At 31.4% G+C, this 19,664-nt stretch overlaps 2 protein-coding genes across 3 annotated transcripts; both read right to left on the reverse strand.

The window, feature by feature from the left end:
- Positions 1-3,601: 3,601 nt before the first annotated feature.
- On the reverse strand, positions 3,602-9,633 carry LOC108467704 (serine/threonine protein phosphatase 2A regulatory subunit B''beta-like). The gene is made up of 13 exons (XM_017768439.2): positions 9,315-9,633; positions 8,477-8,719; positions 8,235-8,340; positions 8,051-8,150; positions 7,614-7,719; positions 7,421-7,511; positions 6,413-6,554; positions 6,072-6,219; positions 5,773-5,882; positions 5,057-5,213; positions 4,507-4,632; positions 4,249-4,398; positions 3,602-4,133 (listed from the first exon to the last, which is right to left on the reverse strand). Exons 1-12 carry the CDS (start codon positions 9,462-9,464, stop codon positions 4,258-4,260), a joined length of 1,620 nt encoding a protein of 539 aa, XP_017623928.1. The 5' UTR covers positions 9,465-9,633; the 3' UTR covers positions 3,602-4,133; positions 4,249-4,257.
- Positions 9,634-12,360: 2,727 nt separating this feature from the next.
- On the reverse strand, positions 12,361-18,948 carry LOC108467706 (uncharacterized). Of its 2 annotated transcripts, none has more exons than XM_017768441.2 (15): positions 18,429-18,948; positions 18,302-18,342; positions 17,472-17,541; positions 17,195-17,343; positions 17,010-17,105; positions 16,070-16,140; positions 15,561-15,622; positions 15,418-15,481; positions 15,233-15,317; positions 14,931-15,057; positions 14,231-14,304; positions 14,091-14,154; positions 13,687-13,817; positions 12,996-13,292; positions 12,361-12,830 (listed from the first exon to the last, which is right to left on the reverse strand). In XM_017768441.2, the coding sequence occupies exons 1-14, from the start codon at positions 18,502-18,504 to the stop codon at positions 13,011-13,013; spliced, it is 1,392 nt and encodes a 463-aa protein (XP_017623930.1). In that variant the 5' UTR covers positions 18,505-18,948; the 3' UTR covers positions 12,361-12,830; positions 12,996-13,010. The 2 variants fall into 2 exon arrangements, with proteins under 2 accessions (XP_017623930.1, XP_017623929.1); XM_017768440.2 differs by having other exon boundaries at positions 13,687-13,820.
- Positions 18,949-19,664: the final 716 nt, after the last annotated feature.

Here is a 19,664-nt window from a genome sequence, read left to right on the forward strand (position 1 = left end):
AGCCACCAAGCTGAGAGTGGTCTAATAGCTGCATAATAGACGAACCCTAACAGAGCAAAGGTCTCTCCTTTTATTTTTTATTTATTTCAACTCATGTTGCGTTTTGGGGAAGGAAAATGAATGGAATACAGAGCTTTAACCATTAAAGAAACGGCGCCTTTATGTTCTAAAAGGGAAATTTGTGCCAAAGGTCCTCCCCTTTCGCATGCACGTTCAATCGGGCCTTTTTTTAATTAGCTCCTTGATTTGCACGCATTTTCAATTTAGCCCATGGTAGTGCTGCGTTTTGGACTAGGGGATATTCCCATTTCGGATCCTCGCATAATCGAGCGCCTCATATACTGGTCTCTTTAACTATTTCATTTGTAAACCATTCTTATTACTTAAATTGGATTTCAAATAACTTGTTTCTCCTTCATTTTCTTTCATTTTTTTTTTCCTTTTAATTCGTGTAACACTGGCTTATTCTTCTCTCAATAATTATACTGCCATATTTTATACACTGTTTTACATAAATGTTTTTTGTGTTTTGGCATACGTCATTGTACAAACATATATATGTATTTTATAATAAAGTGCATTTTATTATTTGTGTATGATCAACTTTATGTTATTTTATTCATATAATGTCTTTTAAATTCAGTCTTAATTTTCAGTATAACATTATCCCATATATATACCTATATACGCAACTATACATACATATATCTATCTATTTATTCTCTTTTAAATTTGTTTGGTTTAAAACTCTCTCTCTATATATATACTTTATAATAAGGTTACCTTTTTATGCACGTTATTAGTCTTACATTATGCTATATATAGTTTCTTTTAAATACATATTCTCATATTTTATTGTATAATCTCTCATAACATAGCTTTTAAATTATTATGGTAGATATATGTTTTTCTTAACGCCTCACGCTTAATCCATATTTATGTTATTAAATTTATATATTTATATACGTAGTTTTCTTTATATATATATGAGCACGTTCTTAAAACTATTATCTAAGTTATTATAAAATTAATTTAAATATGCATTGTATTTCTATGCTTTTACAAGTAATTATGTTTTTTTAAGTTATATATACATATAATTTATGGAACCATTATGTTTTTGAAGACTACATCGTATTATACATTTTATTATTATCATTTGTAAAATATTCTACACATATTTTGAATGGTTCGTACTATAAATCCCGCTTTTTAGGCCAATATTACTTGATGTTTTAATATGATATTCGATAAAGACATTGATTTTATAATATGTATTTTAAATGATTAAGTATATATTTATAGTTTTTTAATAGATTCTAAAATGCATTAATTCATTAATTCATGAGTCGTATAAATATTTGGTTCATTAGGTCGTTTTTGTTTCGACATCGCCTTATACTATTTTGATTTTCGAATTCTATTTTGTTTCGCATATATTCTGTTGGTTGTTTTATATTGTAGCATATGTTATTATTACATGGTATTCATCCTATCGATATGTCAATTGTTATTCATACGTGATTGAAATTAGGTCATAATTTTTAGATTAATTATATTTAATTACTTATTCTGTTAGTCGATTAATATTCTTATTCATCAAGCATCGTACCATCCTACGTGCCTTTTACCCCATATCATCGTTTCCCTTGATTTTTGAAATGTGGTTTTATAAAACCCAAATTTTTTACGATTAATGTCATTTTACTTCAAATTGAATTAACATGTTTTAAGTATTCATTCAAAAATTCTTCAAAACGAAGACGGGATTCGATGTTTGGCAATTTGCGGAATCGTGCCCTAACGTGTTGGGTTGCAATTCCGCGTTTGCTTGAAATAATCGAATATCACTTCAAAATTTCACTCACGACTTTTAAAATTCCCCAAAACGAAGACGAGGTTCCATGTTTGGCAATTCGCGGAATCGTGCCCTAACGTGTTGGGTTGTAATTTTGCGTTTGCTCAAAATAATCGGGCTTCCCTTCAAAATTCCATTTATATCTTCTAAAAATATTTAAAACGAAGACAATATTCGGCGTTTGGCAATTTGAGAATCGAGCCCTATCGTGCTGGGTTGCGCTTTTTCATTTGTCCAAAATAATCGAATATCTCTTCGGAATTTTCACACGTATTTTATAAAGTAAGGCAATGGTCAATATTTGGGAATTCGAGAAATCGTACCCTACTGTGTTGGGTTTCGATTTTTCGTTGGACTAAATAGTTGAGCATCCTTCTGTAATTCTCAAATTATATACTTTCAGACGTCGAAACAAGAAAGTTTGGCAACCAACTCGGATTACTCAAACGTTATAAAAGGAACCACATTTCACAAACTTTTAATTTAGACACAAGGACAGTATTAAATCGATTTGGTACCAATCTTGGGCGTAATGAGGGTGCTAATCCTTTCTCATGCGTAACCGACTCCCGAATCCGTTTTCTCAAAAATTCGTAGACCAAAATCTTTGTTTTAGTAAACTAAAATGTTTTATTAAAATAACCTCATTCTTAGGTGATCCGATCACACCCAAAAACAAAAGATCGGTAGCGACTCCACGTATTTGTTTTTCGAAAGTCGATTCCCTTTTTTTTATTAAATTTAAAATTTTTTAAACCAAAGGATGGTTTCGACAATATTATTGGGAGGGGCAACCATGAACCTTGAACATGAATCATAAAACAAACATGCATAATATCCAAAAAAAAAAACTTATAACATTTTTAAATAAGTAATTGTTTTGCCAATTGAGTCTTAGCTCGATTGACATGAACATTGTTGCTAATGCAGGAGAATATAAGTTTGAGTGCACTGAAGCGTATTACCCTCCTATTTATGAGTTGGGGAGGAGTTATAGGTAGTTCTAAACATTATTTTAAAAGAACAAATATGATTAGAACCTATAATGAGATTGTTAAAAAAAGTATATTATTTTATAATATATAACATGGACATATAAATAAATTATGTCCATATTTTTTATCATAATTTTTATAAATAAATATATTATAACACTTTTATAACATGTAAATTACTTTTTATAATAAACTTTTAGTCATAACTATATAAAATACACAAATTATTTTTATAACATATTATTTTTTGAATTTATAATATAATAAAAATTTATACCATAATCATTTCAAACATTCATTCGTATTCATGCTTATAATGTAATTTTTAACTTATATAAAATAAATTTTAAAATTAAATTTAGGTGTAATTATTTACATAATTACTTCAATTTTCACCATTCCTTAAAATTAAAAAATATAATTAGACTACTCTAATTAAATCCAATACGATAGGATGATTACTTAAATATGTCAACTTAGTACAATTACAAGCAATTTCACCTAGATTTAATGATTAGGTTACTTTCCAATCAGTAACGAAATATGTTTTTATGTATTTTAATGTATTTACATAAATAAATTATAAAATATGATAGTAAAATTAAACAAAATGAGTACCTATTCCATTGAATTTCTACTTTAATGAAACATCAAATCAAACCGTAGTACCATGACAACTATTAGAATAATAATAAATTCCACCCAATCAAACCAGCTGATAATTCAATGACTCTTCAATCCATAACACTAGAACAATAATTTCCACCTTTTTATTCAATGACAAATGAAAATTCACCAATTACTACCACCAAAACAAATACACCATTTACTTGACCTACGTTCATAAAGAATCCAAAAATTAAAATCAATAAATAAAACATATTCCAAGATGGACATGATCCAAATAGACGCAAATTCAAGAGCTAACACAAAATCAACCATAGCATTGAAATTATTAAATGAACCAACCAGGACACCGTGAAGGAAAATAGGATTTGAATTTTTAGTGAGCTTGTTTAATCTTGGATTCAATTATCACGTACCGGAATAAAACTCGTTCATGTGAAAATTGGTTAAATAAAGCTGGATCTCCAATTGCATGAGTCATCGTGTTTTTGTCAAATCATACACACACGTCGGGAGTTACACCATGCAAGGCCAAGCTCAAAAGTTTTCCACCAATATTGAATTCCGATGTACAGTCGTCGCCCATTCAAGGCAACAGCATTCTCTTTCTATTGCTCACCATAGTAGCAATGTGTTGAGCTCTTCTATAGCACCTATAGAGACATAAAAATCAAGACAAAAACTACATATATATTACAAGTATCCTGAAAAAAATTAAACATATTCATTTCCAATACTGACACCCGAATCTGAGTAATCCATACGTACCCTTCAAACTTAGAAGGGAGCCTCAAGTGATTCGTCCCAAACTTCTGCACTTCCATTAGAGGCATCTTCGACATCTTCTTCCATTGAAAGCCGAATATATTCTCTATGTGCAAAACGGTCCCATTCCGTCAATGTAGGATTCTCACGTTCCTGTTATCCAAAGCTTGTAAAAATTTGCAAATGGTATACAAATACAATTTCTTTTTGAAGGTAAATATCAAACAAGTAAATATATAAGAGCTCACGTGTCACATTTACCTGACGAATGAGGAACGGGTCGCGAGATTCAAAGGCCATGAATTTGTTGAGATTGAAAAGGATATTGAAAGCATTTCCTGAAAGTTTAGAACCTTTTAGGTCACGCAATGTGATGCAGCTGTCATCCTACGAAGAAGAATATTTCTATGTCAAACATGTAAAACAGTTTTATCTTCATTAGTAGCAGTGAGTGTATACGAATGACAAGTCACAACATTCAATAAAAATTCAGCTCCTAATGGTCCAAACCAGCATATAGCAAAAAGTGGTCCACATTATAATTAGCTCAGAGGGTTAAATCTGATTAAATGATCTAATTGTAAAGCAGCCATGTAACCTGTTTCAAGATGAAGATGAAAAGACACGAACTAAACATTTTCCAGAAACCTGCCTTCCAGACAATTATTGTGTTATTATACCAGCATATATCTTAAGTTTGAAATTACAAGCAGGTCATAGCAGGGATGTACATCATCCATTTCCAGAAACATACTCGGATATTCACAAGACTAAATAGACAGAAAAAAGGAACAATGATAAAATGGCAAACCTCCGGTTTAATCATGTCCATTATCTGACATAAGATGTCCTCAAAGAACACAGGCTCTTGCGCCATGCATTCCATTCGATGCAACTGCTCCTCATAAAAAAATTGCATTTCATTACGTGTTAGAACTCCATTGCCATCCAAATCTATACACTTTAACCTACAGCAAAAAAAAAAATTTCTGAATTACTGGCTAGTAATGGCATGATTCCCCTCCCCACCCAGCTAAACTATGTGAAAGCATTCCATAAGAGAACAAAAGCATGAAAATGAAACTTAGAAGATATAAAAACACTGAAAAAAAAAATCTAGCCAAGAATCAACAGAAAAAAAAGGAAACTCAGGATTGGAAATGCAGTCTTAATGAGATCATTCTAACCCTCTTGACCGCAGGGGCAGAAAATTCTAATGCAAATACTTATAAAGCTGCTTATGAATCAGTAACATCCTTTATTTCTTTCATTAAATTTGATTGATCAAGACTAATTCCCCAGCCAATAGTTTCTGATAGGTCTTTCTGAATTTTTTGGTAAGAAGTATAGAAAAAACAAGCTGTTTTCAAGTATTTTTGGGGGACATTTTCAGTAAAGATTTTTCATAAGAAAGATGAAAGGTGTGTTTACTTCAATACAATGAAGTGAGCATTGAAATTAACAATCAGTTGACAAAGTCCACTGCAATATCCTTGAGTCTACAGAGAAAGAGCACAAAATATATACCAATACTCAAGACTAGGCTCGGATGACTTGTCCTCCTCAGCTAGGATAAAGTAAACAAAATCTTCATACCCCATCTTTCCTTCCACCTTACTGGTAAACTTTCTTGGAACCTAAGATGATATGAAAGCATAACATGAGTGAAAGTTCAAAAATTGAAAATAAATCTAATTTGAAGAAACAGAGAAAGTGATAGAAGACTACAGAGCTGAATAGACAACATTCGATTAATGAAATCTTCTTTCTGCAGGAAAAATGCGATTCGGAGCAAAGAACAAAAATATCATCTGACTTGAACAAACCTGAGAAAATATCCTATCAACAATCCGGTAGGTAAGCGCATGGTTACTGTATCTGATAAGGTTCTCCTTGTCAATCAAGAAATCATGATCTGTATCCAGCTCCCAAAATTTGCAGTATATTACATAAAAATGTTCATATGAAAAGTACCTGTATATATGATTTTTTTCCAAAGAAGGGAAAAGGATTTAAACGTAAAAAGATTTGGTATCTGAGAGAATATATTAAGCATGCATAAAAAAAAGCAATTATACAAACTTATTGTTGATTTTACGGAATTAGAAAGCAAACAAAATCAGTTTCCTATTCCATGCATTCAAGTAGGTTCAAGCCAAGCATCTACCTCAAAACTTTGTTAATGTCATCTTCCTCATCAGCATGTAGCATGGCATGAACCAAGTTTCCACGTTTCAACTCCCTAAGAGTGAGGCGACCATTCCCAGCTCTATTTATGTAGTAAAATATTCGGTATATTACAGTTTCAGCTGGCAATGTGCAACAAAAGTAATGTCAAACAAGCAACATTAGATAAAAATGAATGGTGTATTCAGCAGCACCATGGACAATCTAGACTTGCAAGCAATCATAAAAACCGAGAGTTGGTAATTTGTGCTAATTGCCTGAGCAGTAATAAACACCATGTAGACTGGGAAAAGGCCCCTGCCATGTTAAGACAAATATACACTAAGCTAAAACGCATGAATTGATCAGATATTTTGGTTTCATTTTCATTCACACAATTATACACAATACGTTCCAAAAGCAACATCTCATATGCTCATCAAATTGTCAACAAATCACTCATTCTAATATAATCAGAAGAAGATAAGATTACTTCACATTAAACTGCAAAGTAGTTTATAAGAATTTCTTGAATGAATTCATCATCCTAAAATAAGCATTTCTGAAACATGGAAGTTAAGCCGTTGAAACTAGAGACTAATACAATAGCTATACTGCAAATCATTCTTACCAAAGACAACCAACAAAGGAAACAAAAAACAAAAATCCTGTTTTCTATGCTACAGTCGTTTTATTAATAATATTTAGCATAGCATTCTACGTTACCAAACACATCAGAGACAGAACAACTTCATCAAAGAAACAGGGTGAACTGCAATCATAGAAATTGACATGAAAATAGATGGATTATCAGAATTTGTGAGTTCAGATCTTAGTGGTTCCAGTATTTAATGAAGGAAACCTTCAGGAACAACTCAATGCCAGTGTCCAAATGCCTTAGATATTTTATAAGGAGGGGGGAAATTTGGAAAGAGAAAAAATCTAACATCTTAGAAATCCATTTGAAGTGCAAAAACAGCCAAAATCTATCAAACAGATGAAAACAAACCATATCTTTCCTGAAACTCCGGTGTACTCTGTAAGAACTCCAACCCTGGATGAGTTGCCAATAGTTCTTGGAGTAAAGGTTTAAAGTCATCCTGTCAGATTGGAAAGAACACAAGAAGTTAAGCTTAAACATGAACTATTTGACTATCAATCAATATTGTAGTTGATTTAAGCTCTCAAAAATGCATTAAGACCTGAGCGAGGTATTTGAGATCCGGTTGCTTTAATATTGTAAATATTTGTGTTGCTATATCCATTGTCAACATGCTGCCGTTGATCCAATAATCAATAAAAGCATCTCTGAAAGCAAATGAGGAAAATTCAATAAAAGCAACAGCATAAAATAATTAAAATGACATCACAGCTAAAAAGCAATTACAAGGAAAACTACTAAAAAGTTAGGAATCTGATTCTAAGAAACATTTTCATCTGCTTATCACCACCATTAGTAATTTAAAGTTAAAACACATAGTTATCCAACAAGGCCCAGCATGAAGAGCACCTCACAACAGAAAAGAATCAAAATATGAATTCTCATATTTTTCAAAGACATATCCTGGAAGTTACAAAGGATGTGATGGATCTTAGATGGCAACAAAGCTGTTCCATTTCCACGAACAAAAAAGTATACCTTGTAACCAAACCAGTGTTGTTAACATCAACTTTTCTGAAAAGTGATGTGGAGAAAAATGTTGGCAGCTTGCAGATTTCCTTGGTCACTAGTTTGAATTCTGATATACATAAATATAAAGTAAACAGGAATATCAGAAGAATTCAAGAAATGTTGGTTACAGCAATGCGTACATGCATATTACCAGGCAGTTGCAGCCCATCTGGGTGGCCACAGAAAAACTGACTGATTTGAGATATGCATTGTTCTTTTAGTTCCTTTGGAGGTAGACGGCCTTTTTCAAAGTAAAACTGAGGCATTTTCAAGAATCAATATAACAAGCTATCACCAAATTTCTGAATAGAAAGGCATATATGGCAGATAAAACACTACCAAGGTCAAAAATGGAGAAAGAAAAATATCATATCAATTAACCAGGATCCAAACCTGTGGTATTAATGCTTTCGCAGGCTCGCTAACTACTTTCAGTGGAGAACCCAAGTTTGAAGGACCAGCCCTTTGTTTTGCTATTCGAGGGGAACCAGATGTACTTCTTGGTGAAAGGGGAGGAGCACTGCCAGCAGGAAACATGGAAGGTAAAGTATTGCTTGTGGCAGTACTTCCAGATGAAGTACTTCCAGGAACATTCAAGGGATTACCCGCCTTTGCATCATTAATCAATGACGTTACCTAGCAAGGAACAAAAATTAACCAATGATGCCCATCCACTCCTAGGCTCAGAGGGAGGTTTTAACAAATATATTAATTCCATATGCTGTGCTTCAAAGACACTTGGGGAAGGGGGGGTGGGGGGCGGATTCCATATTTAAATACAAAACAACATAGATGTTATCATGATTCCAGACTAGACAAGCTATTCCGGATATTGTTTAGACCGTTGAACTTCCACTTAAAAATCAATTTACAGAGCGAACTCTAAACTTGACCTTTGTTGGACAACACTTCTTAACAGAGACGTCTACAGAAACAACAATCTCAGGTCACAAAATTCCCCTCAAATCCATCTAATCCATTAAACTACCTTAGTTTCTTCTAGAAATATGGCCTTCACACACACACATATATCAAAATGATCCTGCATCAGATATACAATCATTATCATAAAATCAAACTACTTTTCTTAAAAGCAATAATTTTTGTCATCGAATAAACGAGCAATGAACTGATCATAAAATCAATTATTTTGATTTCGAGTAATCAAAGCACAAATCAAATCGAATCAAACACCGTTAATTAGGTATAGAAATTAAAGAAGAAAAAGTACCAGCTTGTAAGTCGCGGGAAGAGAAAGCCACTGTTCGAAAAGCTTTTGAGTGAAGTCAGGATAGGATTTGAGAGCTAAGGGAGACACCTCCTGGAGTTGCAATAGCTCCGCATCCAAACACGCAATATCTCCAACAGCAACAGTCTCCATTTCCTTTTCTTCGCATAACCAAAACTAGCTTTCAGAAATGAACAGATCTAAGTTCAGAACAACATTTTAAATAATTAATCAAAAACGTGAATTGAAAAAATTCCGATTCGGAGAAGAGAAACCATCGGAAAACTCTAGATCTTCATCTAATGAGGTAGACGAAATCTTTTTTCTTATTTTTCCGTTTTTCATTTTGACTTTTAAGTGATTGGGAGGAGAGAAAACGAAAGAAAAATGAAATTATTTTATTTTATTTTAATTAATGTAGAAAAAAAGACCAATGCGATTCAAGAGGGAGATTAGCTAAGAAATTGCAGAGATTTAAGTAACAGTTGAGGGGGGAAAAATAGAAGCAGAATTTGAAAATAACTGAATAACCGGTCTGGCGGGAACGACTTGAACCGGTCTGGAGCAGCAACTCGATTTTTTTTTTGGTAAAAAGTACCTTGCAAGTCACTTTATTATAAGAATTAGATTAAATTAGTCCTTCTATTAATAAATAGATTAATTTAGTCTTTATACTATTAAAAAGAATCAAATAAGACTAAATTTTAACAAGTTAACATTTAATGTTTAAAATAACATGAAAAATATTTTTCATTTGCAGTTCAACTTTAAATAAAATATTTCATTTACAAAACATTAAAAGCTTTAAAAATAAAACTATGTTAAACCATTTCTTAAACAATTATGTTAGCTTTATTAAAATTTAACCTTATTTAAATCCTGTTAATAATACATTGATTAAATTAATTAATTTAATAAGAATTGCTAAATATTTTCACTTTTTATTTTATGCGATTCGGTTCAACCCGATTTTAATTAATATTTATTAATTCATTATTGACAAAATATATATATCAAAAAGAAAAAGAAATTATTATCTTTGATTGACTGAACCACAGATGAAATAATAAAATATTTGTATTTAAATTTTCAATTGGCATTAATATCATGTTTAATCTTTGGACAAAAGACTCGTGCTCACTTATATATGAATCACATTTTTTATTTTTGTAACGTTGTAATACTATATAAAATAGTTTATCTTATATAAAATTTAATATATTAATAATTGAGATAAATTTTAAAATATATATGAGTTTTGATTTAATATGCAATTTGATACATAAATTTTAATATTTTCATTCCATATTTTTGCAATGTGACACATGAATTTTAATATTGTGTAATTATATGCATGAAATTTTAATATTAATTCAATTTTCACAACCACTGACATCTTTACTAGCGCTATATCATTTTATGTTATTATGTATAAAAATAATTAAATTTACCAAATATGAAAATAATGAACTGGTTTATTTTTATAAATGTGTATAATTAAACAAAATTGAAGTATCATGCTACAATTGAAGTAAAATTATAATTTTATGTGTATAATTTCATAAAATCAGAACTCATATATAATATTGTATACTAAATCAAAATTAATGTGTTATTTTAAGATTTATTCTTTTAATAATTTATATATAAATAAAATTTAATATATTTGTATATTGATAATACTATGTAATATTTTATCACGTTTTAATATTTTTATTTAAGATATTTATATATTCGTAATATCTAATTTTATTTAATATTATTGTATTGTTATCAATTTTGAGTCGGCATTGAGTTAACTTGTGACACTATTAAATATATTATTAATACTATAAATCCTACCACATACGTATGCGTGTGCAAATCACAAATTTTGAACACAAATTTATGTTTAAAAATAGCATACAATAAATAACGAAATGTAAGGTTTGAAACTAATAATAACAACACATATGCAATATGTAGGAAATTAAAATAAAAATAGTTTCACTTGTGAGGAAAAGAAAATTGAAATAGGTAAATATATCATAGTAAGAATATTAAATGCATTTCAATTGTTTATCAATGTATTATCTTTTTTTATAGCACGTCAAAAGGTATCAAATTAGTGAAAAAATTCAATATTTTAAAGAAATCCTATCAAATGCGTATGTGTGAAAACCACCATTTCAAATTACAAATATATGTTTAAAAATAACATACAATAAATAATGAAATGTACTAGATGATGCTAATTAATAATAATATATTGATCTTATTAAAAAAAACAGATTAAATTGCTTATCTTGATGTTATCATCAATATTAAGTCGATGTTGAGTTAACTTGTAATGTCAACTCAATCAAATACATTATCAACGGATAGGGATAATAAAGTGTGCATAATAAAATTAAAATGTATTAAAAATATTAAAATAAAACTTTAATTAAGTGATAAATTATAGGTTATTTTTAATACAATTAACATAGATCAAAATCCCATCATATCCACATTTTATTAATTTTTTAAGTGAAAAACTAAAATACTCTTGAATCATATTACTCATTTTAATTACAAAAAGCATTCCTTTAATTTCCTAATCAAATCGATGTCCAATTAACTCGTGACACCAACTTTATCAAAAATTTTATTAATAGTATAGATATATAATTTGTAAAAGTAATATAGTTTGTATTACTAAAATTAAAATGTATAAATATATCAACATAGAGCTTTAACTGTGTAATGTAGTTGGTTTGGATTTAAATCCAACCATATGCATATTTTATTGATTTTTTAAATAGAAAAGATTAAAATACTCTCAAATAATATAAATTATTTTAATTACAAAAGGGCATTTCTATAATTTTATAACTGAGTTGATAACCCAGTTAAAGGTTACACCGACTCAAGTAAAACACTTAAATAATAGTATAAATAAATAACGAATTTAGATATCCTAATCTAAATATAATTTCCAGTTATTTGTAAATGTAAAAATTATAAATAAACTTGAGTATAATGTTATTTAATTTGAATTGAATTTAAATTTAAACAGTAACATTCAAACTTAACGTGAATAATAAACAAATATAAATTTAAAACAATCATGCAAATTACAAATATCCGACATTAGCTTGAATCTAAGTTCTCACCCTTCCCCTCCTTTCACAACCAAGTGACAATTCCCTAATCTTAAAACAGACACAGATGGCTCTCACTTCAATTCTTTTTGAAGTATTTATCTCTGATATTTATGCTTAATACATATATTCGTAATACATTTTGAATATAAATATAAAAGTATGATCTCAAAATATATATACATATATAAAAGCTGTAGGAAAAAAATCGAATAACATTATTTAATTGCATCACGCGAAAGCAACTAAATTAAAAGAATGAGAATGAATGAATCTGTTCGGACAAAAATATGAATAAATATTAACAATTTGCCAGTGCAGCCTTACCTTGAATAAATATTAACAAATTGGATGGAATTTTCTGTATCCGAATTTTCAAATCCTCCTTTTCATGAATCTACGATAACATAGCATGACAACGAGTAAGACAATTGTATATATGATGTTTTCCAATCGAGAAATATGGAATTGCTGTGACAAGACTGGTTTATGTGTGTACGATATATGTTCGAGTTGAAATGGGAATTTAAACGGTTATGTTAAAACGAAGTGTCTTTCTTACCGAATGGAACATTCATCACTTTCTATCATCTGTAACCCTTGAATGGCGCTCGAAGCTTTGATTCTGATCTTCACGGATAGCTTGTGAAGTTGTAGCTTTGGAGAGAGATGATCTTGGCTCAGACCCAGAATGGAGTCTCTGGCCTCCTGAGAGGCGACTACTACCTGAAAGAAGCCAACTTGATCTATCGCTGGGCCCCACAGAAGAGGTTGTCGGCCTGCTGCTTGAGGCAACTGCTCTCTTGGACAAGCTGCTAGGACGGGTGGTAGAACTTCGTCCCCTTCCAGAATCATTATCCTGGCAAGGAAAAGAGAAAATGGGAGATCCATAGTAGTCTTCAGAATAAAGATGAACTCTAGGGTACTGATTATGAAATGGTCAAAGACATGGAAAGATGCATCAAAATTTATTCCAAGAAGTAGATCCCCGACTATGTTACTTGGACTTGTGTGTGAGTCAGGCATAGATATGTGTTCAAGGGTATGCTCAATTTTTTCCGAAATTCCCAAGTATTTGGAGGATTATATCACCATACTCATATCAGGATACATATCAAACACGGATGTCAGACTTGGGTACTGCATAAACAATAGAGTTGAAGCAAAAACATATGATCCCGATACATATAGGAAATGGGGAGAAAAACAATAAATAAGAGTCGATGCAACAATTTACTGCAGTCAACACCAACCTCATCTTTTGCTGGCAATGCCTTCTCTGATACCTTCTGTTTTGAAGGATCACTAAGATGTCCACCACCTGATGCATTTTTCCTAGTAAATACCTCAATGGCACCTGAAGATCTATCTCGTTGCTCTCGTCCTGCTATTGGAAACATGCAATAAAAAGAGAGAAAATGCATTAGGATTCACTCAACAAAAGGGAAAACATTTTTGCTTCTACAAAGTAACCTAGAAAGTTTTGTATCGCCTTCTGTAAAATTGCAGGGTTTTATATCCAAGCCTCAAGCAACAAAATTTTGATTGAAAATTGCATCTAAGTCGAGTAAATCGAACACATCCTTTGTAGTCCAAACATTTTAATCACAAAAAAATTATCCCCCTCCCAAAAGCCTCTCTAGAGAACAGAGCACACCTGATAGCTTTTCTGTTCTTTCGGCAGATGCTCCAGAATTTAAGGCAGCTTTTCCACTAGACGGCTGAAAAGACACAATAAAGGGATTAAGAATAATCCTGATAGGAGAAATGTACACCTCAAGGTTGCGTAGCACTGACCCGTTGTCTGGAGCTACCAGTGAGCTGTGGATACTTGAGTATGGTCCAGTCATACACAAAGTCAAACTGATATCCTGCAAATAAAACCACCTCAGGAATCAAACAAGGCCATATGCATTCCACCATCATCCAAAGAATTATTTGCAAATGATGTTTTCACATGATATTACAGGCAAGCAAACATATCATGTTTCCAACATCTTGAAAGCAAGCTAGCAAAGAACGAGCCTCAGACACGTTATTCATATTGCTACAACGAACTGTGTTCTCCACATGTTTCAAATGCATCAGAACAGGAGTTCAGACACATCTCGTTTTGTCCACTATCGTTACTAAATAAATCCTTGTTCAATTTCAAGGTTTGTAAGTTACATACAGATATTGGGTACATACAAATATGGCACAGCACCACCAATGTACATGCAGTTTATTATACAGTTAAATCACCCTAACAAAAATGGAAGAAACCAGAAAGCAACCCAACTTTCAATTTCTTCCCACTATAGTTCACAAAACTTTATGGGTATTCGGTCATACTTTTGATGGTAACAGTCTTGTTTAGACCCACAGAGATTAGGCCATTCATAACTTTGAAAACATTTTTGGGCATTGCAAGGGATACAAAAAGCTCCTAACTTCCGGTATGAAATGAGATATGACAAGAGTATTTCAAAAATGAAACAAAGTCTTTTGTTCTTACCCTCTCGAATAAACAACTCACGGAAAAGCCTCTTCAAATATGAATAATCCGGTTTGTCTTCAAAGCGTAATGAACGACAATAATGGAAGTATGATACAAACTCTGATGGATATGACTTGCAGAGTACCTAAAGGTACAATTTGCATTTTAAAGTAATGAGTTATAAAAAAGGGAAGCATAGTGATACTTCAAAGTTACTACCCTTGCTCGAATCACATATTCAGAATTCAGTATGAGTGCACTATGCATTAAACTGTAAGCTAGTACACTATATGCAAGTGACAAGTTGAAACTTAAAATACCTCAACAGGGGTTACCATCTTCTTTTCACTGATTTTATCATATTTTTGCTTCTTTGTTCCTGCCTTCAGGCCCTGCCAGGGGAGGCTGATGCCAGCGGTATACAAAAGTAAAGAATGTGACTAATGAACAACATATTTCAAATCAACACTTACAACAGACAAAAGAAAAGTGCTTATGTTATTACCTTCCTCGTAAGAAATACATGAGCACATAACCCAGTGATTCCAAATCATCTCTTCGGCTTTGTTCTGCACGTAAATGGAGAAATATTCAGATCACAGATCAATAAGCAGCATAAAAGAATGACTAAGGTGACACTTTACCCACCAACTCCAAGGTGAGTGTTAACGCTTGCATATCGAGCTGTGCCTGTAAGATTCTTGTTCTCTCTGTGAAGATAGCAAATTCATAGAAGTTGAAGCAAATTTTGAACGTGAAGACTAAGTAGATGAACAACCACTCAAATAAACAATGAACAACCACTCAAATAAACAATTAAAACTATTCCTAGATGCTCGCCAGAATGTGATTACTTTATAGATTTTATACTGGCATGTAAGCAATGGAACAACAAACAATGCAAGCAAAAACAAGTCAAATACCACAACTGCTTAAGAACTTTTAAAGGGCACTGATGACTCGCTGGTCTAGCCTGTTCAGTTAGATGTTATCATTCTCAAGGGGAGCCATCACCTAGAAGCATTTAGTTTACAAATATCTACCTCTGAGATAGAAACATTTTGCATACAACAGATAAAAATAGAAGATCAAGGGAACTGCAGGAAACCAGAGCTTCTGCCACTATTGTGGATAAGAAACAAATGACAAATGCATACCTATAGGGTATGTGTTTATGACTTTGAAGATCCCTATACTTTTTAGCAAGGCCATAATCAATGATATACACCTGATACAAAATTAATGTGATGGTTAGTAGCAAGTCAAGGCTTTCAGTAATGGCCCTGTGTATACCAAGTAGCACGCATCCACAATACAGAATCTTGCACGTCTCCTCTCTTTGAACTTCTCAATTAAGCACAGTACATTTGTTACGGATGGAAAGAATCAATAGAATAAAGGCAAGAATCAAGGATGCAATCAAGATCAGACAAATTAACGCAAAAATATAAAATATTACCAATTAATTGTTCTATAGAATATTCTAGTCTTATTTATGTCTTTTAGTCAAGTCCTATAATAAATGGATTAGAATCCTTATTATTATGTACTGTCTAAATTAGTCAACCTAGCCTTGTTATTTGAACAGCAAAATATAATGAAAAAGCAAGCAGAAATTTAGTCAACTTTGAGATAGACATCTCTCTCTCTCTCTTCGACCTCCAAGGTTGGTAGTCCCCTTTGAAGAGCTCCATTCTTTCTTTTATAATTTTTTCACCATAGGTTCTCACAAAACCAAGCCAAATCATCCCGTGACTAGATCCCTATCTAAGGCTTGTAACGACATTTCAGATACTGAAGCTCACAGTGCAAGCACAAGAGAATTAATTTTTATTCTGCAAAAACAACTTTCTTGTACTCTTATTGGAATCTGGAACTATTCATCAATAAAAATGAGTATAGTCTTGAATAATGAGACAACTTCATAAGAAAATCTTAAGAATCATATACCGGGATTAGAAAGATTTAATATAACAAGTTTTACTTCCGTAAGTTCCTGCTTTCTCTATTGTCACCATGCATGAAGTACACTGCATCTTAAAGCAGTGCAGCCCACCATAAAACTAGAAAGTGAAAGCATCGCATTAGTTCAAGTACCTGATTTGCTTTTCGTCCCAAACCCATCAGAAAGTTATCGGGTTTTATATCACGGTGAAGAAATCCCCTTGAGTGCATAAACTCAACTCTGTTGATCTAAAGGGTAACACAAATAGAAGAACTCATCACACTTGACGCAAATTTAGACAGAAAAACAATTTCTCCAGCAAGACAAGTAAACATACTAACTGATCTGCAAGCATTAACACAGACTTCAAAGAGAGCTTTCGATTGCAGTAGTTGTACAAGTCCTCAAGGCTTGGCCCTAGAAGCTCAATAACCATAACATTGTAGTCACCTTCAACCCCAAACCACTTGAGTTGGGGAATTCCCGCTTCATAAAAACAAAAGACAAAATAAACAATGAACTTTAGCTAATTTATTTCATATTCAGTTTATATCTTCACAATTGATTAAACTTACAAAAATAAATAATTAGCAGAGCAAATAACAAAACCTTACTTCCGCCTTGAAGAAGCATGTACAACTTTGACTCGTAGTGAAGCTGAGGGTGCCTGGTCTTCGCAGGTTCCTGAAGATGTAGGGTAAACAAAGGCTTGATACAATGAGATTAAAGTAGGGAATCAGGAGAAATATTCTAAAATTACTACTTATAGCATTTCGGCAAGAAAATGAAGCTCAATATTCTAGAATGCATGGCATTATTGCAATATCTAACGTACTTTTATGAAGCAGCAAATCTCAGTGTATGTAGCTCTATTTTCGAAAGTTACCAAATTGTTTTATGTATCCCGCATCTGACCTTCAACAGAGATCATTCTTACACAGCTTTGAGGAAACAAAAAACTTTAAATTTCCCCAAAAAAGATACTAATCCAAAAATCCATTCATCTTTAAATGCATTTTCCAATCCATCACAAGTTACCATTTTAGAATCCACTCTATTCAATATAGTAACTAACTCAAAACTTGACCATAGTTAACGGCATGTTTTCGATCCAATAAATCTCTTTTAACTCACAAGAGACATTGAGAAATCAGCAGAAAATCTCAGAATAAATTATACAAAGTCACATTTTCACTGAAAAAAAAATCACCGATTGGTAATATTGATATTGCAAACAGAACAACCTGAACTCGACTACGCCGTATGTGATACAAACATTTAAAAAAATGTACACTGATCTCTAAAAATATTCTTATATCGGGCGATCACATGCAGATATCTAAAATCAGTAAACCACTGACAAAAATTTAACTAATCAAATGTGTTTAACTCAAAAAAAAAAAAAAAAAAGAAAGAAAGAGAGAGAAGAAGATAAGGCTCGAACCATCTTTATAGCAATTTCTTCCCCTGTCTCTGTATTGACCCCTATTAAAAAAATAGAGTTATCAGAATAATTACTTTAAATTTAAAAAGTAAAATTTATTAAGGAGAAAGGAGAGAAAGAGATTTACCGAGGTAAAGCTCGCCAAAAGATCCAGCTCCTATCTTTCGACCAATTTTAAATTTTCCACCAACAACACGATCCATTATAATTGATTAAAATTCTATTGATTATTCAAATAGAATTAATCAAATAATAATAAATTAATCAAAAAAGTCGTAAATTATTGGATCAATGAGCCACATTATTGAATAAAAACGAAAAGCAAACAAAAAGTAGTGAATTATTTTCGTGGAAAAGGCTTCAATAAGATTGAACGAAAACAAGGAAGATAATCAAATGAAGAGATGAAAAGAAGGCGGGAAATTTGAGAGAGATGGAGAGAGAGAGAATGGAAGATTCTAATAAAGAAGAAGAAATTTTCTGCTTCTCTGATTTCTGATGAAAAGGAAAAAAGGAAAGAAGATCAGGTTTTTTTTTCCTTAAACCAAAGAAAATTATTATTATTATTATTTTTCTTGTGATTTCTTCTTCTAAGTCTCTGTATCTTTCTCTCTAATTATCCATTTGCTTTGTTGCACGGTTAAGAAGGTGGCTCAGAAGGCACCTAAAAAACACGTGTATAATAGCTTTAATTTTTGTTTTTGCTTAATGCATCTTTTAGTCCTTAAAATATACAGATTCTCTTATTTTGATCCTTAAAATTTTTTTATCATATCAAGCGCTAACATTATACGTCGTCGTTCACCGATTTAGTCCTTTCTAACATTAAAAGGGTAAAGTACAGAAATAGTAACCGAACTATTACTGTGTTCTATTTTGGTTATTATATTTTTAATTTTTCTAATTTAATCACTAAACTATTTAATATCAATTTTTTGGTAAGGTTAACATTAGTTTGAAATTTGATCAAAATGCTGACATTTTTTTATTAGTTTAATAACAAATTTAGCTTATATATGTTATCAATTTGATTCTAAATGTAAAAATTCAATAAATTTAGGCTTTAATGTTTACAAAATTTATCATTTTAGTTCAAATTCTAAAAAATCAATAAATTTAACCCTTAACGTTTACAAATAACAATTTTAATTTTTAAAAATTTTGTAAATTTTTAAAAGAAAACCCAACATCCAAAAGTCTATTTCAATTTTCTGTGTAGGGATATAGTCGATCCATTTGTAAAATTAAATTAAGAAAATGTATTTAAATTTCAGTTTTACCTTTTTTGTTATCTACTTTTAGATGATATATCTAATTGATCAATCTCGATAACTTCTTTTTATATTCATCTTTTAATTTATTT

Source organism: Gossypium arboreum, chromosome 8 (genome assembly GCF_025698485.1).
Source record: "Gossypium arboreum isolate Shixiya-1 chromosome 8, ASM2569848v2, whole genome shotgun sequence".
Taxonomy (NCBI): Eukaryota; Viridiplantae; Streptophyta; class Magnoliopsida; order Malvales; family Malvaceae; genus Gossypium; species Gossypium arboreum.